We start from the raw sequence: 24,660 nt of genomic DNA, 5'->3' as shown, positions 1-24,660 counted from the left end.
TGGTGCACTGGCGGTGGAATTAACAAAAGTGAATAAGTGATTGAGCGTATGAACAAGAGTGAATGAATGGGATAGAGTGAGCACAATAATAAGAGTGAGCGAATTAACTCGAGTGAATGAGTTGCGCAACTGAGTGAGGAGCGAATGAGGGGGGGGAACCTTGCACAAGCTCCATGACGATGTAGACGGGGTGTTTCTGCGTGCACACTCCGATGAGGCGGACGATGTTGGGGTGGTCGTACTGCTTGAGAATCCTGCGACGCAAAACGACAAGCGACATCAACCAACGTGCCGCCTGCCCAGGGGATGTGGCGCCCACTGAAGGTGCCCCCGGTGGCTAGGAGATGTTAACTACCTCGCCTGGTATGCAGGAGGTCGTGGGTTTGATCCCGACCCTGACGTCTGCTATATAATTGGAGTTCTCCAACGTAGTCACGTAGATTTTTCTCTTGGTCTTCTCCGGTTTTCCCCTCCACATTTAGAATCAACATGCGTTGAGTATTTCACCGCTATACATTTTCAAATGAGGATAAGCCACTTAGTGGAGCTATCATTTGTAGCCAGGTCCCTTCTGAAAAAGAGCTAAATAGCTCAGTGGGCCTTACCTGCTAAAAGAAAAATTGTTAAGTTCAGTTTATAGTTTATAATGGTCGACGCTGCCGAGATCCTGGGTGCAATCTCTGGGTTCCCGCTGTTCGTGGTTAAACCTGCTTCTGAGCGGAGACCAAAACCCATGGTGGCCCTCTCACGTCACACCAATTGAAATTTGTAGTTTTATCAAGCGGGAGCGGAATAAGGAGCGATAAACAGCTTGGCTTATAAGCCCCTTTAGCCGCATGTAGGTGACTTTTTTTCTCTTCGGCTTTTTCTGTGCTTCCCCCTCCTCTGTTTTTCCCTTCCCCCCCCCCACTAACACTGACTTACCCTTAGCATGCTGGCTGTTATTCTTCTCCTCCCCCTCCCTGTTTCCCCTCCCCATTTAAATCTTCATCTTTCCCACTTGCGTGAGACCCCCCCTTGGCTGGGGCAGTGGGGGCCCCTATTCCCCTTCCTTCTCCTGTCACGTGCTTCCGTCGAGCCGGAATGGATGCCCGCTGATACATACATAAACTAATTTCTTGAGAACTGCTTCTTGTTTTTCGTTTGTTGTCCTTCCCCCACACCTCTGGTTGGCTACGTAAGGTGCGAAAGCAGTTCAACATACATACATTTTGTATCCTGTTGTTGGAACTTTACATTGTGGTATGTCGGGCTCTAATGTCGTTGTAATAAGGTGAAAAAAACTGAACAAACCGATCTGTAGTTTTATCGACGTGAGATAAACACTCCCGCACACTTGGACCACGAGATCCAAATCAACTTGGGCTGCACGCACAGCGAGACAGGCTCATGGGCAACCAACGAGATTGACGATGGGTCAGCAAAGGCCGTGCGCATCTCAGTCTGGCCGCAGACTCAATATGTTACACTGGGCGCGCGTCGGGGCCGCCCCCGTTGGGTGCCCCCCGTGGCTACGCTGGACGCACTTCAGTCCAGCACCAACATACGTGCAACCCCCTCGCTGCCAGTGGGCGTCGAGGTCGCCAACCTCCCGGCTTGCCAGGGTCTCATGGCAGCACAGCGAGTTAATTAATAATAATAAAATGTATGTACGGGGTTAAGTGTTACCCCCTCCCTCGCATGCGTGGGTTGTCTCCTGGTACTCTGCCGTGGTGGCGAAATATTATCTGTCCCGCCTGGCATGCAGGAGGTCATGGGTTCAATCCTGAAACCGACGCCTGTTTATTTAGGATTTGCATGTTCTGCCCGTGGTCGTGTGGCCTCCAGTTTTCCCCTCAACATTTAGACTCAACATTACAAGAGTATTTGGTGCAACAAAATTTCCACATTATGATGATAAGTCACTTAGTTGGGCTATCATTTGTGGCCAGGTCATTTCTGAAAAAGAGCTATATAGCTCAGTGAGCCTTACCTGGTAAAAAAAGAATAGTTTAGTTTAGTTTACTCCGGCCTACTACCACGTGTACAAAACACTTACATGGTATAAGAGTTGGCCAAACACAACAATGTAGGGCCACAGAGTTTTGGCAATTATTGGCACCGGTTCCGGCTGCATTCTCGATTGTCTACGGTTTACTGCGCACCTCTGGATTGAATGAAACCAACATGCGGCGTAACGCATTGGCACAATGCTACGAGTGGCAAAAACACACACACGAGGCGTTACGAGCGAGCAATGCCTCTCATGTGGGTGCGCTCCCACCACCCACCGGGCTTCCATGAGAAACTTGTGTTTCATGTCCGTGGGCAGGTTGTCCCGGCATGTCTTCACGGCCACGCTCACGTTCTCCGGCTTGAGCAGGCCCTTGTAAACCTCCCCGAAGTTTCCCTGACACAGACGGAGGAACGACAGCGCTGGGGGGCGTCAGCCGTTGGTGCCCTTCTTGTTGAAGGCGCTCGATGCAAGAGCACGAGACAGTGGTACCTGCGACGTGAAACCATGGCTATCCACGGTGTCGCTTGTTCTGCAATGGAGGCCACACGGCAACTCGATAGCCACGATTACGAACACAGAGCTCACCTATTCCCTATCGCCCATTCTCTTCCTCCTTCCCTCCCCTCGCTCATCCACTCCTTCTCTTCTCTCCCCTACCCTTTCATAACACCTCTATCGCTGTCACTCATTCCTTAGCCCATGCACGCCCCTGGTATCTGAATCATTCAATTATGTTACCATTTTTTTTACTATGTTACGCAGTGCGATGTTCATGTGTGTGACTGCGGTGCGATGTTCACGCGTAAGACTGCTATCACATAGCCATAGGCATGATTCAAACTTAGCTCGGTGGGTTAATCACGCGGTACACTCATCACTGCGCCAGCTATCTTCAACACCATCCCCATCACCCCTCCTCCAACACGAACACAGACGTACAGACACAAACGCATAGACACACACACAACACCGATCCACTCACCCGTCCAAGCTTCTCCTGGAGGACAATGTCGTCATGATTTAAAATCCATTTGTCCTGCAAAGAAGTCAAAGTAACACATACATAAATATATATCATATTTATATGGCGTCCTTCACACACACACACACATTGCATCTCAACACGCTGTAGAATTTGTCAGAGGCACGGAGAAACCACAGGCGAGTAGCAAAGTAGCCATAACCAGCACAAACAATTGCCTAAGCTCTGTAGTCCTATATTAAGAGGATTTTCCCCCATTCCAATCCCCATACAGATGGAAATTAACCCGGCTTGCTGTACTGGCACGATACCACTGGCAATCCAGGACATGGCGACCTCGATGCCTACTAACGTGAGAATGACCCACAAATGCTCCGTCTCCACAGTGCTGCATTACAGGCCGCATACAGCAGTAACCACCTAGGTTTGAATCCGGGTTTCTCACGCTCTTGAGTAGTGAGCTGAGGCTGTCGGCAGGCTTACCAACTGGCGGTGGACAGTCAAGTCAATTAATTTTTGGTTAACACGCAATGCCTTTCTGGCACAAATCTGCCCATCCAAAGCGCACAGCCTGATGTCCAATTAATACCCATAGTACAATAGGCTCTGCCACGTACAAATTAGCACAATACGTAACGAAACAAATACAGTCCTATATCGGTAGGACCTCTTCGTTCATCAAAAACTCTGAACATCTCGTAAATGTAATTAAAGATATTAAGCTTAATCCTAATGATATTCTCGTAAGTTTTGATGTGACCTCTCTGTTCACGAGGGTTCCGGTCAACGAGTCCATTAAATTACTCGACACTCTGGTAACGAACAAAGGTTTAGCCAAATATATCCCAAGACTAGCTGAACACTGTCTAAAGAACAGCTACTTCTTGTGGCAAGGTGACTTCTATAAACAAAAGGAAGGAGCAGCAATGGGCTCTCCTTTGTCTCCTGTGATAGCGAATTTGTACATGGAAGATTTTGAAACAAACGCAAAATAGCTTCAAGCACACTAAAACCATCTGCTTGGTTTAGATATGTGGAAGACACATTGGTGGTCTGGCCACACGGCAAAGATACACTGAACGCATTTCTACATCATCTCAACTTGCAAAACCCATCCATCCAGTTCACCATGGAAGTGAAAGCTGACAGAACTCTACCATTTCTGGATATTCTGCTCGGAAGGGGTCGAAATGGTAAAATAACACACGGTGTTTACTGAAAGAAAACGCATACTGATGGCTATCTGAATGCAGAGTCACACCATCACCCCGCACATAAATCTGCAATTATCAAGACGCTCATTCATCGAGCTAAGAAAGTGTCAGATGGTGACAGTCTGAGAAGTGAAATTCAACATGTTAAAGAAGCGCTGCAAATGAACGGTTACAATGATGTACAAATCAACAGGGAATTGAATATTCATATTCTTAGGTTTTTTCGGTAAGTGTTTTACCTACGTGACTTTACCGAAAAAACCTAAGAATATGAATCGTTGCAGTCACGAAAGCTTCAAATCTAGGGAATTGAATACCAAAACCAAATCAAATAACAAGAGCATTGAAACTGCCCAAGTAGTTAAAACGATCAAAATACTGTACATTGCGGGAGTAACTGATAAACTAGCCAGATGTTTGGAAAAACAAAACATCAGTCAGATTTAGCACGGTACGTAAGATCCAGAATTTAATATCTGGTAAACAAGACGAATGATCAGCATAAGACTAAAAGAACATCAGAGAAATATTAAATTCTCCCAAATGCAACTATCAGCAGTAGCAGAACACGCGTGCCAACAAGGACACTCAAATGATTTTGATAATGTTGAAGTTTTGAGCAAAACTAGCTACTACTGGCCAAGACTAATTAGAGAATCTATCGAAATTGAAAGAAATCAAAATAACTTTAACCCTTCGGATAGCTACCGTCTAAGTGCTGCGTGGAAGCAAATCATAAAATCATATATTATTTAAATGCATGCCTACAAAGGGCAGCGTACTTCAATCGGGATTACCGTTGGTAGGGTTATTTTAATAAACACAATAGACAGGAAGGACAAGTTCAAAGGGCTCGCATAAGGCACATGCATAGTGTACGTTGACTCAGTAATCCCCCCCCCCACATTGTGCAAGAGCGCAGAAGGGTGGTCAACACATCTACGCCTCTACATAAGGAACGAAACAGGTGGACTTCTCCACAAATCTGGCTGTCGCCTGATGAAGCTAGTTGTAATTACTGGTGAAACGTCGTACTCAGTTTGTAAATGTTGTGGCTTGACTCTCCAACACACCGATGTGCTGTTCTAGTGACGAATTGGCCACGTTCTGTTTACGTGACAACCCTTACTAGTTGGCTGTGTCCGGTGGTGCCGGGTTTAACGACACATTTATATATTTACACGATCTAACCCAAAAACCTCTTATGGATGACAATGGAGATAACGATGATGCTGGTGATCAGGATAATGATGGTGACAACAAAGAAGACAACCAGTGTAATGTTTGTATAATGACAATGACGACGATGATGACGACGATGACGCTTTGCCGTACCTTGCCGACGGGCCGCACGAGCACGACACGGGACTTCTTTGTGACCACCTGCTTTGAGGAAACGTGGTGCTCGATGAGCTGCACGATGGAAGCGTAGCCGTCGCCCTCAAACTTGAACAGGTTCTGCGCCGAGACAACACCACAAGCACACGCGCAAGAGGAAGCCGTTGGGCAAACCGAATTGGTCGCACGTTGACACAAACCCCGTTGTCCACAGTAGAAGAAGGACTCAAGTGACAACCTGCTCGGCAAATTTACAGCGACGTGCGACTCATCGTCGCGTGACACGTCTGCGAACTCGCAATTGGTAGTTACGATCCTGATGTGGGTAGGGCTTGGAGTTAACCAGCAAGAGGGCTGGGGACAGGGGGGTGCTCTGCTGTAAAGGGAGTCTACCTATGGCCTTGATTGTGCGACTGCTCGCTCAGATGTGGGCAAAGTAATTTGGGGGGACGAGTAGGCGACGTGACTTCCGAGAGCAATTTGGATGTGAAACTGATCGCTCAGGAACGGACGTGCGTCTAGGACGTTGTTCTAAGAGGTGGTCCGGTGGCTCAGAGGTCAGAGAAGTCGAGCCGGCACCGCTGGGACCCTGGGTTTGAGTCCGGGTTCCTACCAAATGTGATTTAAAGTGTAGTAGGTTGATGGTCTCAGCCCAGTCACCAATGACGAGAAGAAGAAAAACATCACATAAAATTAGTTTTTGCATTTAAATTGACATTTCAGAATTTTAAATATCCGTTTGACTCTCGGTGACAAGGCGGATGGGAAATTGCTATTGTGTGTGGAACAGAGGTCACAGTAATATCCTCTTCCAATTTGTAAATGGCGAGAAAAGCCCATCGTAACAGAATAGGAGTGCAGTTTGGACAACAACGCGTCTCCAACAAGATGCACAAAGGTGTATAATGCTCAAAGCCTTTGTGCATTGTGCAAAAACCATCAGCAGTTCATGAAGAAGTGCATTGTGGTCCTCGTCCGAGGTCACCATGAAACTAAATTTGAGTAAAAGCGACCGACTGACAGCAAGCAGTGATGCAGAGATAACCAAATGTGGACCACTGTCATCCTTATTAGGACTCATCAGCCACCAATACTCACTGGTGCTGTTATTATTATATATCAGAGCTATATAGTTCAGTGGACATTACCTCGTAAAATGAAAAAAAAAATGTATTACACTGGTTTAAGCAGGAACGTATCACCGAGTCTCAAGACTCTCTCTTTCAGGAGGGTCCTGCCAAGTTTTCACAGTAAGCCGGGGGGGGGGGAGGGGCGGGATGGTGCTTACGTGCAATCCTGAGGCATTGGGATGTTTTGCCAGCAGCGGTCAACATTGCTCTCGGCTCCAAAGCCCACGCACCTCTGCCCCCAAACTCACGTCGGTATTCTGTATGATGAAGTGGCGGCACTGGCCCCCCGCCATGGCGGAGAGCACGTACTCGCCCGGCTTGCCGTGGCTCTCGCGCACCAGGAAGTCCCCCTCGGAGCTCACCAGCCGCTGGGCCTCCTGCCGCGGGATGGCACCGTGGAACCACTCCTGCGCATCCAGCGGGCGCGTCGGCACCGCCTGCGGGGTTACAGGCACAGCCCCCTGCAATCAACTCGCTCGCTCATTGCCTCGTGCCACCGCTGGTTTTTCGGCCTTCCCTTCCACACCGGTTAAAGGCGGGAGTACCCACGCTTTACTCTACCGTACGCGACCTGCCCAATCATAAGACATAAGACCCATTAACCACTGCCTGGTGGGACAGAGGCCGGGGGATTTAAGAAACGTGCACAAACGTTTCAACTGCTATGCTCTTTGGTTCTTTCAGTAAAGTCACGTAGGAAAATAATAATAGATCAACTGCTGTGCCGGGAGTTGAAGCCATCGGCCTCGGCATTGCAGGTCCTCCTCCACCCGCTCACTCCTCCCCCTTCTTGTCCCTCCTCCGACTGTCAATCTACTGCTAGATGAGGGCAACCCCATGCACTAAAAACTATTTTTATTTTACCAGGTAAGGCCAACTGAGCTGCTATATAGCTCTTGTTCCAGAAGTAACGTGGCCATCACAAATGATAGCTCAACGAAGTGGCTTCTCATCACCTGGAAATGTATTGCAGCCAAACAATCTAAATGCGCGATGTTGATTCTAAATATGGATGGAAGAACCCGAGCACCTGCAGAAATGTCCACGCTACCATACGAAGATAGACTTGCAAACCTCAAATACACAGGCGTCAGGGTCAAGATCGAACCCACGACCTCTTGCATACCAGGCAAGGTAGTTAACATTTCGTGACCATGGAACCATATTTAATATCCTTCCCTCCTTTTAATTTTTACTCCTCTCATGCCCAATTTCATCCCCCGACTCTGCTCTGCCCATCTTGTTCACTCCACTGCTGGATGAAGGCCTTCCCCACGCCGTATCGGTCGTAAGGGTTATCTGACAACACATTCATTACGTCAATATGGACTGAAGGGGAGTGGGAGATGGGGGGGGACTCAGGACCCGTTCAGATATCACTCGCAACTAATGTTAGCTGTGGCCGGGAATCATAGAACTATGGGGCGACACGTTCACAGAGCCGCGTGCCAACCACTGCCTTACTTGGTTCCAATTAAAGTTGCGTGACGTACGCATCACAACAAGAGTCGCGTTCAGAGAAGCGATAGAGACTTTTAATGGAGTGCTGTGACGAGCCAATTACGAACGAAACAGTCATCGGTTACCTTGTTTGTGGGCGACGGCTGCAGGGAGGAGGAGGAGATAGAGAGAGAAGCGGCCATCAATTGAGGCATTGCAGAACAAAGCACAGCCACAGACACCACTCGAGAATTTGCTGCGTCAGTTTGTTTCGTTGTGAGAGCTTTAAATCCCTTTGGCCAGGGTGATGAAGAGTGTGTTACCATGTCAAAAGAATTCCACGCGTTCAGTTTATGACCAGGTTTCCCTGTAGCTCCGGGTAAATAACAGCATTGGGCGATGTAAAGTTTTGCTGCCCTGCACGAGCTTGCATTTAGTGTAAAAAAATTCGGCTTGACTTGATGTATTTATATAATTTGTATTACTTATTTATAGAATTTTCGTGACTTTCTTGCCTTTTCTCTATTTTTCACTCTGATTGTTTGTTTTCTATTGTTTGTTGTTGCTGTAACTTGCCGACCCACCCCTACTGGCCATCTGTGGAAAAAAGAGCTTCATAGCTCATCGGATTTATCCAGTCGAATTAAAGATTCTGAAAATAACCAGATATCTTACACGTGGTGTGGGTCATGCGTAAGTCGATCGTAACCGATAATAGATAACATAATTAATAACACAAACCATAGTTAATTAAATCTTGACTTAAAAGCTTTCGTGACTGCAAGAATTCATATTTGCCAAGACAAAGGTACTCTGCAAACCCACTGGCTATCAGCAAAGATTCGTTGATAAAGCCATCCAGATATATAAACACAGACACAATTTCAACCGAGAAGATGGGTACAAACTGAGCAATGAAGGACGTTAATCACCAGTTTAGGTCATAACTGGCTGTGATGTTCCTATCCTACCTACCTATGTTAGCAGTTATTTTGGACTCCCCGAGTTACATTCACTAACACAGCCAACCTTTAGGTGTGTTAGTAAATGGCGGCTTGCCACTGCGTCGTCCGGGCCCTAGCCGAGCTTGGCCACCCGCCGAGCTTACATTTACATTTACAAGCAAGTTTCTCTCTCCTACTCACTCTCTCCTACTCGCTTCTACATTAACATTAGCTGCTCCGCCCATCTCTAAACCTTTATAAACAGCCTGTCTCAGCAGATTTCCCTCTTTTTCACCTGAAGACGATTGCTTGCGTTGCGGTCGAAACGTCGTGATTTATATTTTTTGTTATTTTTTCTATCTACATAGCTTTACTGAAATACCCAAAGAACATAGTTAATTAATAACGCTTACTTCATTAACATTTACGTACGTAAATATATTTTACATCAATAACATCAACATGTCAGTGCACGCGTCTGTATAATTGTGTGTATGTGTTTACATGTGTGTACGTGTAAATGTACGTATGTGTGTGGGTGTGTGAGTGGGCGTATGTGCACGTATTTTGGGAGCGGTAGCATCGTGGTGAGCGTGCTGTGCTTCGAACCCGGCGACCTGAGTTTGATTCCTGCTCATGGCTAACAGCGGTGACGAATATATGAACTGGTCCTGGGCATACCCTAGCTCCACTCAGCCTCAAATAAGTACCTGGTGCAGTTTCTAAACATTACCACTAGGGAGACAAAGGCGGTCAGGCGTGGTGCTGGCCACCCAGCCCCATGCGTACCGTTCCGCCAGTCATAGGTGCTCGCAAATAGCACTTGCTCCAAAAGTCTTTTATGACTATACGTGGGATCGTTGTCTTGTGTGCGTGTATGATTGCGCACGCTTGTGTGAGTGAATGTGTGGAATGGTGACCGTGAGCGTGAATTTTACTCTGGCAAACGGGGTTTAATACCCACTCACGGCCAACATCGGTGATGCATATATGAACCGGTCCTTGGCCTCTGCTAGGTCGACTTAGCCTTAAATGAGCAGCTAGTGCTGCGGTGTATGAACATAGAGTACTGTGGGGAGACAAAAGTAGACAGGCATGGTGTTGGCCACCCACTCACTTGTGTACCGTGCCGACCTTTATCGCTGCTTACTAACTGCAACAGTCTGGTAAAGGCTTTAGAGCGACTTTTCATGTCTTTTGTGCATAGTGTACACCTGTACCGTTGGCTTTGAGAACTTAAATATCCCCGTGATGGACTGCTTGAGATCCAGGGTCATCGCCTTCATCCCATCCTAAACCGACACCAACAACAACAACAACAGCAGCAGCATGGGTGACAGCACAGCTGCAGTGACGCTACAGGCACGATGCTTGGGAGACCCTACGCGCGAGCCACCGTGACGTTCATGCTCGGCCGCACGGCACATGCCCACGCGTGCTCACTGCACGGCCACCGGATCGCCATGTTCAGTAAAGAGCGGCCGTACGGGGGGGTGGGTGGCATGGCCAATATTCACGGGTTCAAGCTCTAACGGCCGACCCCAGTTAATGCTGCGAGTGTGTTAACAAGTACGGACCATCCCGCTTCACATCGGAAGTTAAGGCTCTTGTAATGTTTTTGGAAGAACAGAGCAATCATCAACGATTACAGGCGCCTTTGTGTTAGCACTGCGCCACAACGATGCCGCAAATAGCCAAATGTGCCAGCACGTGGAGCAACAGCTCGGTTACCAAAGCGGCTTCCGTCATGTGGAACGAAATGCCAAGGCGTTCCGTGGCCCGTATGAAATTGATAATGTACAATACAGGTATCCCTCGATTGACGAAAGGGATGCAGTCTTCAAAAAAACCCATTCGTAAAACGAAATGTCGAAATCTCGATAAGAAGCTTTCGTGACTGCAGGAATCCATACTCTTTGGTTCTTTCGGTAAAGTCACGTGGGTATAAAATAAAATAAATCACGACGTTTCGGGCGCAACACAAGCGTCCGTCATCAGGTGGGAAAGCATAGTCTGCTGCTGAGGCAGACTGTTGTAAAAGGTTTGCAATGGGTGTAGCCACTTCCGTGCCCTCGTCGAGGAGGCAGCTCTCCTATCTTACAGTTACATGCTAATTTCTCACATTAACATCACTAGCCCCGACCACTTCTTTATAACCCTTGGGCTACACCCATTGCAAACCTTTTAAAACAGTCTGCCTCAGCAGCAGACCATGCTTTCCCACCTGATGTTGCGTCCTAAACGTCGTGAATTATTTTATTCCTACGTGACTTTACCGAAATAACCAAAGAGTATGAAATGTTGTAAATCGGAATGGCTTTTCCTATTAATTTAACATAAAAGTATACACATACATCACTTTTCACAGTATAAAAATAATAATAAAGAACGTAAATATTAAACCAATTTAATAATAATTTCCAAAAAATAACCTTTTCAGGGAACTCACCAAAAGATCTGCTACATGTTAGAATCACTGCCAAGGTGATGTGGAGGCGTTACTGTTGCACTGTAGGGATACTGCGATGCTGTCGCGGATGGGTTCTTGTTTGATGATCTTGTGCCGTGTTCCGGAGTGAAATTTGTCAATTGCGTAAATACGAAATTTTGGAAAACCGAGGGTTAACCTGTACGTATAACGAGCAGTGCCGTGAACGCCAAAAACGTTGGGACACCGAGCCGAACGCACGGCGGTCCAACCCAACAAACACACACCGGGGGAGCAACCCTCGGCCACAACCCACGACAAACCCACCCAACCCGGCACTGACCACGTGCAGCGAGTTCTGCGAGTGCGACGGCGACGGGAGCGTTCCTGCCCTGCCCGCGTCTTCCTGGCACGACAGGCCAATGACGGGGGGCGGCTCGGCATCGCCCAGCCACTCCAGCTTGTCCTGGATGGCGTCGCGCTGGCCCAGCACGCGCGCCTCCTCGCCCTCCAACTGCAGCACGCCCTGGCGGCATTCCTGCAGCGCTGCTTTCTTGCACAGCAGCCGCACACTGCAGTGGGGTGGCAAAGAAGGCAGCGCGCGTCCACGCACGTCCGTGAGCCAGTTGGTTAGATTCCAGCGTCAAATAAATGATGCCTTTTTACTATATTTAAAACTATATTTATTTTATTTTACCAGGTAAGGCCCAGTGAGCTACATAGCTCTTTTTCAGAAGTGACCTGGCTATCACAAATAATAGCTCAATGAAGTTGCTTATTATCGCGTCGAAATTTATAGCAGCCAAATACTCTAAAGGCATGCTTCTAAATGTGGAGGGAAAAAACCGGAGGACCTGGAGAAAAATCCACATAACCATGGGGGGAACATGCAAACTCCAAATATACAGGGGTCATGTGCCAGGATCGAACCCACAACCTCCTGTATGCCAGGTGAGGTAGTTAACATCTCTGGGCACCATCTCTCAGACACATTACACTCCCTGGCTGCTGCTGCTGTTCCGTTATTTTTAACCAACGGCCCTTTTCCCTTTAAGCCATGTGACGTGTTCTGCCCACTTTTACATCTGGTGGTAGGCAGAAACGACTCATATGATAATAGGTTTTACCCTACTCATACTCTATGGTTCTTTCGGTAAAGTCACGTAGGTATACAAAATATAATAAATTAAATCACGACGTTTCGGGCGCAACACAAGTGTCCGTCATCAGGTGGGACAACCACAGCAAGAAAACAATTGCTGAAGTGGGCAAAAGGGCTGCTGTAACAAGAGGCTATATAGGTAAGAGAAGGGGGGAGGAGCCAGGGAGGAGAGATAAGAGGTGGGGGTGTGGGGTAGGGGGAGTGGAGTGCTGAAGCTAAGACACATACACGGCAAAATGCCGGGGTGGGGAGGGGAAGTGAGCGGGGCTGGGAGTGGGAGGCTGAAGAAACTGGAAATGCGGATATGAAGACAAACCATACAGCAGTTAAGGTTTTACCTGGTTAATAACATCCTTCCAATTATTGCTCAATTTGTATCCATCTTCCCAGTTATGTCTATGTTTATATATCTCGATGGCTTCATGAACAAACCTTTGATAGTAGCCCGAAGGTTTGCAGAGTACCTTGGTCTCGGAAAAAACAATATCATGAGAGCCCTCAGCATTATAGCAATGGTCAGCCACGGCAGAGGTATTGGCTCTGCCGTGTTTCAGATCTGACTTGTGCTCGCGAACACGGTCCGAGAAATGTAGTTTCGTTTCCCCAATGTAATACCCACCACATGTGTAACTTAGTTTGTAGACTCCAGGATATTGCATGTCAGGAATGACATCCTTCACAGATGGGATTGGATCACGGATTTTGTGTACTGTACTGAAACTGACCTGGATCTTGTGTTTGTATCATGAGACCTCCCTTTCCAGTATCTAAATGTCAGAATAGCTTATACCCTTTCTGGAAATAAAACAGGTGTTAAGATGTTAAAACACCAAACAGAAACTTTTTGCAAGAAATCATGTCTGCATTAACCACATATACATGATTCATTGCAAAAGGTATCCGTTTTAACATCTTAGCACCTGTTTTATTGCCAGAAAGGGTAAAAGCTATTCTGATATTTTGATACTGGTGTAATAAAAGACTTGACCACGATGTCTGGCTCAGTGTCCTTTATTTGGTTCGATCTCTGTTTCCCATACGGCTGTCCTTTATTTGTTCAGTTCCCACGGTGCCGACTCCGCTGTCGCTCCCGTCACCGCTAACAGCCCCGCTGTTGGTCTCCGTCGCTCCCGTAGCTCCCGTAGCAGCTCCGCTGCTGTTACTCTCACGCAGCCCCTCCGGCTGTGCTCGCTGCGGCTCCTCTCCCTGGGTCACTCCCGTAGACTCTGACAGCCTCGTGGCTGTCTCTCTCTCTGTCGCTCCCGTAGCTCCTGGCAGCCTCACCGCTGCCTCTCTCACACAGCCTTCCTGGCTGTACTCGCTGCAGCTTCACTCCCTCCAGTAGCCCACTACTGTATCCGGGGTTGGCCCCCGCTGGCCGACGGTGCCACCCCTCTCTGGTTCGCCCGCGTGGCCTCACCCTTTTCCAGTCTCAACCCAACTCCCTTCTCCTTCCGGTTTTACCGCTTAAGGACCCGAACCTTCCTCCCACGTCACATGACTCCACCTCCCCGTGACGTCACATCCGGAAGGTCGCTTACGCCCGCATTACACCACCCTCCCCCGTAGAGAAAAACCCAGCCGACCTCGGCTGAACAATACCAAACCGTAATGCGGCGAACCGACCTTCCCCACGAAAGGACACTAAGCATGCAATATAACAGCAAGAACAACAACACAAAGTAACATCAACGAACGTACGAGAAGCATGCAATAAATACAACAGTAAGAACAAGAACAACAACACAACATACAATCAACGAAACGTAAGCGATTTAGAACGTGTGCGGGTCGCCGGCCCGTCCCGGACGGTCGGCGGCCCACCCGCAGAACGGGAACATGATGGAATTTGAGGAGTGACAGGGGGTAGTCCTCCTGTTGCTGTTGAAAGTCCACCAACGTCCCGTGTCCCTGAAGGATTAGTCTCGGGCGTGTCCCGCGAATGTGCCTGCAGCGGGGTCGGAAGGGCTGCAGGGCTCCAAGGTCCCGCAGACCTGGCAGGCGCCCTCCGAGCAAGGCCCCTCGTCCCCCGCGGTGTCACGGCCGGCCTGTTTGGAACAGGTACGACAGGCGCTCTAGCAAGATCAATGGACGCAGGCAGGGGAGAGTCGGCAGCAACAGACCCCGGCAAGGCAACATTGGGAGATGACGCATCATGTAGGGGAGCAACATATGGTTTCAAGCGCGACGTATGAACAAACCAGCGGCGAGAACCAATCTGAACGCGCGCTGACTGTGGATTGGGAACCTCGATGAGGCGGACGGGACCATGCCAAGGTTTGTGCAATTTAGGAGAGGTTCCCGGCCGTACCTGCGGACAATGGAGCCAGGCCAGGTCCCCAACCTTCCAGGGGCACTCCCCCTTGGAACGTCGTGCATACCGCTCGTTCCGGGCCTGGGCTTTGGCCGTAGCCACGCGGGCATTCTCCCGCGCCTCCGTGACGCGGCGAACCGTGTCCTGAATGTATTCAGGGAGTGGTTTACGAGGTCCCTTCACCCCGGTTCCCAATTGCACATCCACCGGCGGCACGTTTTCCCGACCATACATAAGGTAAAACGGCGAATAACCTGTAGCCGCATGAGGCGTCATCCTGTACGCCGAAAGCACTCCGGGGATGTGCAGATCCCAATCTGATTGTTGTTCACTCACAGTATGGCAAAGCATGGCAGACAATGTCCTGTTCAGCCGTTCAACCATACCATCCGTCTGCGGATGGTATGGGGATGTCCGTACTTTCTTAGTCCCAAGGCCCGCGCACACTTCCGCCAATAATTTAGAAGAGAAATTTCGGCCCTGGTCCGTGAGGAGTCTCTCAGGCGCCCCCTTGTCCATAATGTACCCAAACAAAAAGGCGTCGGTAATGGCCGCGGCCGACTGGTCGGGCAACGGCCAGGCCATCGGCCAACGGGAGAGGTACTCAACCCCAACCAGCAAATATTTATTACCCCTCGCCGATGGTGGGAAAGGTCCCAATATGTCCAGTGCCACCAATTCATTAACTCGAGACACCTGAATTGACTGGATAGGCGGCACGTAAGGATGTTTAGGCGGCTTACGTCGGGCGCAATCAGGGCACGCGCGCACGTGCCCTACGACATCTGTCGCCATGCCGTGCCAAAAATAATGACGTTGCAACGTCAACAAGGTCTTCTACACCCCTAAATGTAAGAGTGTGTCACAATGGAGAGTTCTAATCAACTCGAATCGCAAGGACGTTGGTACCACCAGACGCCAGCGTTCCTGGAACCCTTCCCGCCACATAAGCAGACCATCTCGGAGAGCGGTTTGCGGCCCCACAGCCGTACTCGGACTCCCATTGTCCCCCGCAGACCGCTTCCGCAAGGACAACAACGACTCATCCATCATCTGTTCCCGAATCCACACAGACCGCGGCAGATTCAAAACCCCGTCAGTCGGTCCCGGTTCCATCGGAGTATCCGACTTCTCGACGGCCAACGCAAGCGGCTGAGGGGGGGTTAGAATCGGCGAACACCTATGCGTCCCCGACGCACATTTACAAGGGGCGCGCCGCGGTAATCTGGAAAGTGCGTCAGCGTTCGCATGGCGCACCCCCTTCCAATGGTGAATTTGGAAGGAAAATTCCTGTAGCGTGTCCAACCAACGCGCCAACTGTCCGGATGGCTGGTCCATTTTAAGTGCATATTGCAAGGCCGCATGATCCGTACGCACAATAAAAGAACGACCGTAAAGGTACGGTCGAAATTGCCGTAGGAAAAAAACAACCGCCAGAAGTTCTCTGCGAGTGACACAGTAGCGGGTTTCCGCGGGAGACAAGACTCGGCTACCATACGCCACGACGCGCTCTACACCCCCTTTAGACTGTGATAATACCGCCCCAATACCTGTGTCACTCGCGTCCGTATCAAGAATGAATGGGTGATCGAAATCGGGATAATCCAATGTTGGGGCCGTAGCCAATAGATCACGCAGACTCCGAAAGGCCGCCTCTTCCGGCTGTCCCCAAACAAACTTCCGTCCTTTACCCGTAAGGAGATGCAAGGGCCTCGCAATAGTCGCAAAATTCGGCACAAATCTTCGATAATACGAGGCAAATCCCAAAAACCGACGAACATCCCCCACGGTGGCCGGAGTCGGCCAATCCCGGACGCACGCCGTCTTTTCCGGATCCGTGGACACTCCCTCAGCACTCACAATGTGCCCCAAATAACGGACGGACCGTTGCAGTAGGTGGCATTTCTTTGGTTTGAATTTCAAATTCGCAGAGCGCATCCTCGTGAACACTGTCTCCAGTCGCGTTAAATGTTCCTCAAATGTGTGGCTGAAGACAATAATATCGTCCAAATATATAAGACACGTCTCCCACTGCAACCCCGTCAAAACGAGCTCCATCAATCTTTGAAATGTAGCAGGGGCCGCATTCAATCCCATCGGAAGGCAGTTGAATTGAAATAACCCTTGCGGCGTACGGAATGCGGTTTTCTCCCGTGAGGACTCGTCAAGGGGAAGCTGCCAAAATCCCGAAGAGAGGTCCAGTGTAGAAAAGAACTTAGCCCCCGACAATGCGTCAAGGGAGTCGTCCATACGCGGCAGGGGGTACGCATCTGCCACCGATATCTTATTCAATTTCCGGAAATCAACACAAAATCGCAATTTGCCATCCTTTTTCTTAACCAAGACTACAGGAGCGCCCCATGGGCTGTTAGATGGTGATATAATGTCCGCAGCCAACATGTCTTCCACTGCCCCCCGAACGTGTTCTCGCTCAGCAGGACTCATCCGATGCGAATTTAATCGAATAGGGGCAGCGTTGCCCGTATCAATATGATGGTAAAGCAACGAGGTGCGGCCCAAATCCAAATCATCGGAGCTGAACACATCCGAATACGTCAACAACAATTTACGAATCGCACCACGTTGCTCCATGGACAGGGAAGAATTTTCGTCACATAAGTCAGCAATCCATCGATTATCCGAACCCCTTGGCTCGGAAACACCAGCAACCACTCCCCGGCTATGCAGACAATCGTGAGTCGCAAATGCCGTAGTGGCATGTGCCACAACCGTACCAGCCGGAACACGGACGTTTTCCACCCCCGCATTAAGCACCTGTAAAAACGGTAATTGATCCGGCCGCACGATGGTCTGTGCCCCAACTAACGCCAACCCGGTTGTTATCGTGGCGGACGGTGATAACAAGACCCCAACTGCTCCTAGCCGATCAGGCAGGGGCTTCCGATACCGCAAGGGAATAAGCATCTGTGAACCAGGTGGGATGTCCACAGATGCGACGGACAGCGCCTGCACTTGTACGGCCGAAGCAGGTCGCCCCCAGGGCGACGGCAGAAACGAGATTTGACGGCCACCCGGCAATTCAATACAATTCTCATTAATTTTGATCAAAATGGGCATCTTAGCCAAAAAATCGGTGCCTAATAAACAAGGAACCGCCAAAGATCTTGAGACTAACACAACGCCCGAGGCCGACACATCCCCAATAGATATTTTAGCATCCACCTGGCCCACGATACCCATGCTACCCCCGTTCGCAGCGACGCACGACCCGCAAACCGGACGCACGGCCCCCGGTGGGATGCCCAACAGATGGAAAATGACATCCGATATAATAGTCGCAGACGCTCCGGAGTCGACCAAAATGCGCACGTCCACCCCTTGTATAGACCCCGGTACAGTGGACGAACCCGTAGCGGCCGCGACGACTCTCCGTGCCAATTTGCGCCACTGCGTCACCGAGCGACAAGGCCCCGTCGATGGCCTTTCTTTAACAACAACATTAGGATCGCACAACGAAGGTGATGGGTGAGGTGCAAAGCCTTGCCGGGTGTCTGGTGCGTGCCGACTTGCCTGTTTCGGAGGTTCTTTGGTCGGCTTGTCTGGTAACGAGGCCTCCTGCTGCGGCGGACCCGGAAAGCGGGCCCAGCAGTCCTTGGCGTAGTGGCCCCTACGGCCGCAGCGGAAGCAGTCGACCTCGTTGCGCCGAAGCGCAGGCCTTGCATCCCGACGGCCCCGTACCGGTAGCGTAGCGCGCGGCCCTGGCCCGCCGCGTCCCGACCATGGAGCAGAGGCGGCCGTCAGCTCCTGAGGGCCCCGCTCATCCGGCACGTAGACCGCCTTCGTAGGGTCCCAACCCAGAGCGCCACCCTCTGCGACGGGCCCCCCCGTCCACGCCGCCACTTGCTTCCACCGACGGAGATTAAACTGCGCATCCAGACACTTAGCTGCCGCCCGAGAAGTGAGCTTCTCATGCCCACACACAGGCATGGGGATCCCCAGATCACGAGACAGCTCAAGCATTTTACCTAAGATGAGAGGCTCGAGCAGGTCCGGTGGCGTCTCTGGATATGCCGCCATGGCCAGCTCCAGCACCGCACCCCTGAATGCCACGGGCGATTCTTCGGGTGCTCGTTGTCGTTGAGCAAATCGCCGATGCGCATCGTCAGGTGGCTCGTAGGCGTCGGCCATTTCTTCAAAAACTCCACGTAAAGTCTTCTTCTTTTCGGCCGTTATGGAACGGAATAAATCGAACTGATTCGTCATCCAGTAGAGTCGGCAACACTTCCAAGGCCTCAGCATCGGTCCATCTTGCTGAACGTACCGCCGCCAAGAATCTGCAGGCGAAAGCGCTCCAATCGCCCCCGATGGAGAATTCCTTAACTGTGGTAAGGTGGCGACTCCGACTCCTCTTCACGCCGTCCTCCAACGATGTTTCCTCTGGTGGCAAATTCAAAATGGCGTCGGCCCGCGGCGTGGCCAAGATGGCGGTTTGGCGCCGCGGAGCGCGCAAGATGGCGGCTTCTTGCCGCGTGGCTAATGGCGGCGGCAGGGCAGACAACGTGGCGGCCCGTGGACCACCTTCTGCTTCCTCCGTCGTCCTTGGCGTGACGAGATGACACAGTTGCGCCAGGACGTCCTTGAGTGCCTCCAGTTGCTCCGCCATCTGTTGCCATCGTGGATCAGCGTCCGATGATGTTGACGGCCCCGCCATTGCGCCGACATCTTCAACTCCAGTCCCCGTGCTCGCTTCAGCAGGGCTCTCCTCCACCACCCCAGCAGAATCCATGGTTGGAGGGAGGTCGTCGTCGTCGGACGAAGAAGCCGATGCTGGCGCCGGAGTAATTTTCTTTCTTACTTGCTTCGACATGCCGTTTCACTTCTGACACCAGTGTAATAAAAGACTTGACCACGATGTCTGGCTCAGTGTCCTTTATTTGGTTCGATCTCTGTTTCCCACACGGCTGTCCTTTATTTGTTCAGTTCCCACGGTGCCGACTCCGCTGTCGCTCCCGTCACCGCCAACAGCCCCGCTGTTGGTCTCCGTCGCTCCCGTAGCTCCCGTAGCAGCTCCGCTGCTGTTACTCTCACGCAGCCCCTCCGGCTGTGCTCGCTGCGGCTCCTCTCCCTGGGTCACTCCCGTAGACTCTGACAGCCTCGTGGCTGTCTCTCTCTCTATCGCTCCCGGTAGCTCCTGGCAGCCTCACCGCTGCCTCTCTCACACAGCCTTCCTGGCTGTACTTGCTGCAGCTTCACTCCCTCCAGTAGCCCACTACTGTCTCCGGGGTTGGCCCCCGCTGGCCGACGGTGCCACCCCTCTCTGGTTCGCCCGCGTGGCCTCACCCTTTTCCAGTCTCAACCCAACTCCCTTCTCCTTCCGGTTTTACCGCTTAAGGACCCGAACCTTCCTCCCACGTCACATGACTCCACCTCCCCGTGACGTCACATCCGGAAGGTCGCTTACGCCCGCATTACACCGGCAAGGAAGGTCTCATGATACAAACAACTCAATCTATTCCAGGGGTCGGCAACATTTCAAAGAAGAAGAGACATTTTTTTGTTTTTTGTCTTTGACCAAAATAGTTTGAGAGCCGCAACACACGCAGAGCTACTTGTATACACAAACACAGATATAGCAGGCATACACAGCAGATAACAATAACACACATTCCGACTTAAATAAACAAAATAGGTGATGGAATAAACTGCGTCAATTTAGTTTATTCCTCCAAGTTATTCTTTAACGGATACAGTTTGAATGTTGTACATTATTGTTGTCACCAAGACATTCCATAGCAACCCCATTCCCTGCCATATTTAATCAATTATAATCTTTGCATTAAATTATGTTTAAGACTTATTTTTTTTTTTAAATGGCTGCCCAGAAGGAGGCAGCCAAAGGGCCGCAAGGGGGAAGCCAAAGAGCGGCATGCGGCTCCCGGAGCCGCAGGTTTGCCGACCTCTGATCTATCCAGTCAATCGGACAACGGGGTGGGGGGGGGGCTGTAGGTCTGCTCTCTCACTCGGTGCGGTAGTTGAGCTGCGTGGCTCCCAGAAGCTTGTTGATCTCATGCTCCAGCTCGGCGATTTGCTCCGTGCGCTGAGCCTTTGTCTTGCCGAGCTGCTCCACTTCCTCCGACAGCTGTGTGAGCCTGAAACATGCAGCAGCAGCAGCATCATCAGCCACCATCTATCCACTGAAGGCTTCCCCCCAAACTGTCACCATCTCTCACTGTCTTGGAATGTGAAGGCAAAAAAAAGGCAATTACTAATACCGAGATTACCTTTGATATGAGCACGAGTCTCAAAATCAGTGAATATGTTAAACGATTCACATGGAAAGGCGCATGCTCGGAATTGCACTGAGAGACGAAAGAGGATCACGTGGACCAGAGAACAATACACACACAGACACTAATTAGACAAATACAATCACAACCACCGACATGACTACTATCATGAGCCAAGAATGTCTCTTTGGTTCTTTCGGTAAAGTCACGTAGAAAGAAATAAAATTAAATAATAATAGAATACGCCGTTTCAATTGCAACACAAGCAACCATTATCAGGTGCAAATTAATGAGAAAACAAACATAGTTAACATGGAAATATAATGCAATAGAACCCAGAGTCGGCCAACAAAACAGTCAACACTCCACCTGGTTGATTACGTTCTTCCAAAGATTGCTAAACTTGAGAGAGAGACAAAACATAGACATGGAGACACACGGACAGACACACAAGCAGAGAGAAACTCACACAGAGACAAACAGGGAGAGACACACACATAGGCACACAGAAAGACAACGTCTGTGTCGAGGCCTTAAATAGAGAGAGAGTGAGGGGGTTGGGGCAGAGGGGGAGTTGTGTGGAATTGCTGCCCATAGCGGCCGGAGGAGAGAATGGACCCATAAACAAGCACGGTAGAAAGCAAATTTAGTAAAATGAGGAAGTGTAATGCAATGCAACACAGAGTTGGTTAGCACACAGTTAACACATAGCCTGGTTGATTACGTTCTACCAAAGATTGCTAAATTAGAAGTTAAGTGTGAAACAAACAAGTACGGCAAACGCTCCCCGTAAACGTGGTTTAAACTAGATTTGAAGCGTAGAGTAATTCCTGCCGTCACGAAAGCTTCGAACCAAGAATGTCTGTTTGTGTGTAACGCGCGTGACGTCACTCCACATGCCGCACCCTCCCTGTAATTAATATTCATGAGCGGGTGGATTATTACACTCGCGCAGAAGAAGGTCGAGCGGGAATAATTTTTTTCACAAATTCGCTTTAAGTTTGACATTTCTTTATTGAAAGTGAATCTAATAAATAATTCTACGCAGCAACAAAGTGGATTTGGTGTCTTTATTTATTTCTTCAGCACTTGAGACAAAAGGTAAGTCTAATTTATGCTTCTACATTATAGTAAAATATACATTTCTCTGTGATTTTGCATATATTGCTTAAAATTCCAATTTATTTCAACCCCAGCGACCGAAAGCAGAAGAGAATAAAGTATCAGAGCAGTGAATTTGAACAAATTGAAGGTCAGTTATATACAGTGCTACAGTGAAATGCAATGAAGTGTTTAATGACGTACTTTTGTGCAAGATTCACTGCCATTAAATTTACACAAGACACAATTATACTCTGCTAAAAAAAATTGCAAATATTACAGCTTCCGTCCTAGGACGGGCAAGAAGTTAGTCAACATATAACAATTAAATAGACACACAAATATTGATATTAAATCATTAACAGACAGTAAAATGAAACAATTAACAGATAGAAATATAGCCAATAACCTAAAACAACTAAATACACATACATAGACATTGAAATGACCACAATTAACAAACACAAAAATACAAATAGAATCATGACATAGACAGACAGCCATCCTATCAATTACCAATTAAACACAGATACACACACACACGTACCCGCACACTGAGTAAAACATACACAAAACACACAACTACTCTCTCTTAGTTAATTGGCTGAGCAGAGTACTCCCCAGGTGGAGTGATTAATCCTGAGCCTCATGCGTCCCCGGTTCCAACAGAAAGCTAAACAAGCGACTGTGGAATTTCCACATTTCCGACACCGAGTCCATCCATATTGGCCAACTGCTATTCGCCACTAAGTGGCGGGGGTGACACCACAGTGCTTGTGCCAGGCTATGTGCACTTTAAGCCCACGTGAAGTGTCGAATGCCCGCTGGTAGAGGAGGTCACGGGACAAGACTCAGGTGCCATCGGCAGACTAACCGAGATGATTGGTCGACGCATCACCTGTGCCCCCTACTGCGTCGACTTGCTGTGTTTTAGCCGCCCAGCCCACACAAACACACACACCAGCCATGATCAATCCACTGCTGGATAAAGGACGCACAGTAATTTTTGTTGATTCTTAGCGCCGCAAAAGTCGAGCAAGCTGGAAAGCAAGTGCCGGGGAATAAAAAAGATTGAGAAGCGCCACTTTCCAACACCAAAGCAATGCTGATGGAGAAGTGGACCAGTGAGTTAAGAAATTACCAAACTTTTAAGAACGGATTACAACATCGCAAACAGCAGGGTCATTAATGAGGAAATTGATAATCACAGCAGATATTAACTATAATCTAAACTACCTTCATTTTACCAGGTAAGGCCCACTGAGCTATATAGCTCTTGCGATTTGGCCACAAATGATACCTCAACGATGTGGCTTATCATGTGGAAATTGATAGCAGCTAAATACTCCAAATGCATGTTTCTAAATGTGGAGGGGAAAAACCAGAGGACCTGGAGAAAATTCCACGTGACCACGGGGAGAAAGACGCACACATTTCAAATATATAGGCATCAGGGTCGGGTTCAAACCCATGACATCCTGTATACCAGGCGAGGTAGTTAACATCTAACCACCGCAGCGCCCTTGCTGATGGAGAAGTGGACCAGTGACTTAAGAAATTACCAAACTTGATGATGACAGCCCCCATTCTGCCCTCGACCGAGGTCCTGCTGAGCAGTTGCGGGGCGGCAACTCACGCGACATTAATCCTGATTGACAATGAATGGCGACACCGCTTGGCGGACAAAGAGTGGAACTGCATCCGTTTCCTACACACAGAGGGTGAGAGCGAGGAGCGAGCGAGCAGGCGGACAAGCCGTGTCCCACCTGTGCTGCAGGTCTTCAAGCGTGAGCTCGTTGAGCACGATCTGGTTGGGCTCCAGGCCCTCAGGTCCCTCTTCCGTGATGCTCACGTCAAACTCCACACCAGCCAGGTGCAGCGGTTGGGAGCTGAGTTGACATGATGCGGAAGGTGCGGAAGGGGATGAGACGGGGAGCAAGGGAAAGATCATCAGGCATCTGACGACGTGTCTATTGTTAGCACAATGAGTAAAATAGCGCATACGATTAGAATCCAATAAAATATTCTAAATGGTCCTTTAAAAGTGTGACCGGGCTGAGACCATCAAGGGTGCTACGGTGGCGAGATGTTAACTACCTCGCCTGGTATGTAGGAGGTCGTGGGTTCGATCCCAACCCTGACATCTGTATATTAGGGGTTTGCATGTTCTCTCTCGTCGTGGACTCGTGGATTTATCTCCGGGTCCTTCGATTTCTTCCTCCACATTTTGAAACATGCGTTTAGAGTATTTGGCTGGATTAAATTTCCACATGAAAACCCACTTCGTTGAGCTATGATTGGTGGCCAGGTCGCTTCTGAAAAAGAGCTATGTTGCTCAGTGGACCTTACCTTGAAAAAGAAAA

General features: G+C 49.5%; 1 protein-coding gene across 2 annotated transcripts in view; it reads right to left on the bottom strand.

The window, feature by feature from the left end:
- LOC144950695 (tyrosine-protein kinase Fer-like) overlaps positions 1 to 24,660 on the bottom strand; it is a 61,056-nt gene that overhangs the window by 17,249 nt on the left and 19,147 nt on the right. Inside the window, exons 8-17 of one of the 2 annotated variants that reach the window (XM_078880767.1) lie at positions 24,064 to 24,186; positions 20,930 to 21,058; positions 11,816 to 12,044; positions 10,265 to 10,336; positions 8,247 to 8,264; positions 6,909 to 7,097; positions 5,528 to 5,650; positions 2,979 to 3,032; positions 2,271 to 2,389; positions 160 to 254 (exon numbers count right to left, since the gene is read on the bottom strand). In XM_078880767.1, coding sequence (XP_078736893.1) covers positions 160 to 254; positions 2,271 to 2,389; positions 2,979 to 3,032; positions 5,528 to 5,650; positions 6,909 to 7,097; positions 8,247 to 8,264; positions 10,265 to 10,336; positions 11,816 to 12,044; positions 20,930 to 21,058; positions 24,064 to 24,186 — 1,151 coding nt within the window. The remainder of the gene's footprint in view (positions 1 to 159; positions 255 to 2,270; positions 2,390 to 2,978; positions 3,033 to 5,527; positions 5,651 to 6,908; positions 7,098 to 8,246; positions 8,265 to 10,264; positions 10,337 to 11,815; positions 12,045 to 20,929; positions 21,059 to 24,063; positions 24,187 to 24,660) is intronic. The other variant, XM_078880768.1, reaches the window with a different exon arrangement.

The sequence above is a fragment of the Lampetra fluviatilis genome, chromosome 59 (genome assembly GCF_964198595.1).
Source record: "Lampetra fluviatilis chromosome 59, kcLamFluv1.1, whole genome shotgun sequence".
NCBI lineage: Eukaryota > Metazoa > Chordata > Hyperoartia > Petromyzontiformes > Petromyzontidae > Lampetra > Lampetra fluviatilis.
Note: the sequence above shows the minus strand (reverse complement) of the source record. Positions and strands in the feature narration are given on the sequence as shown.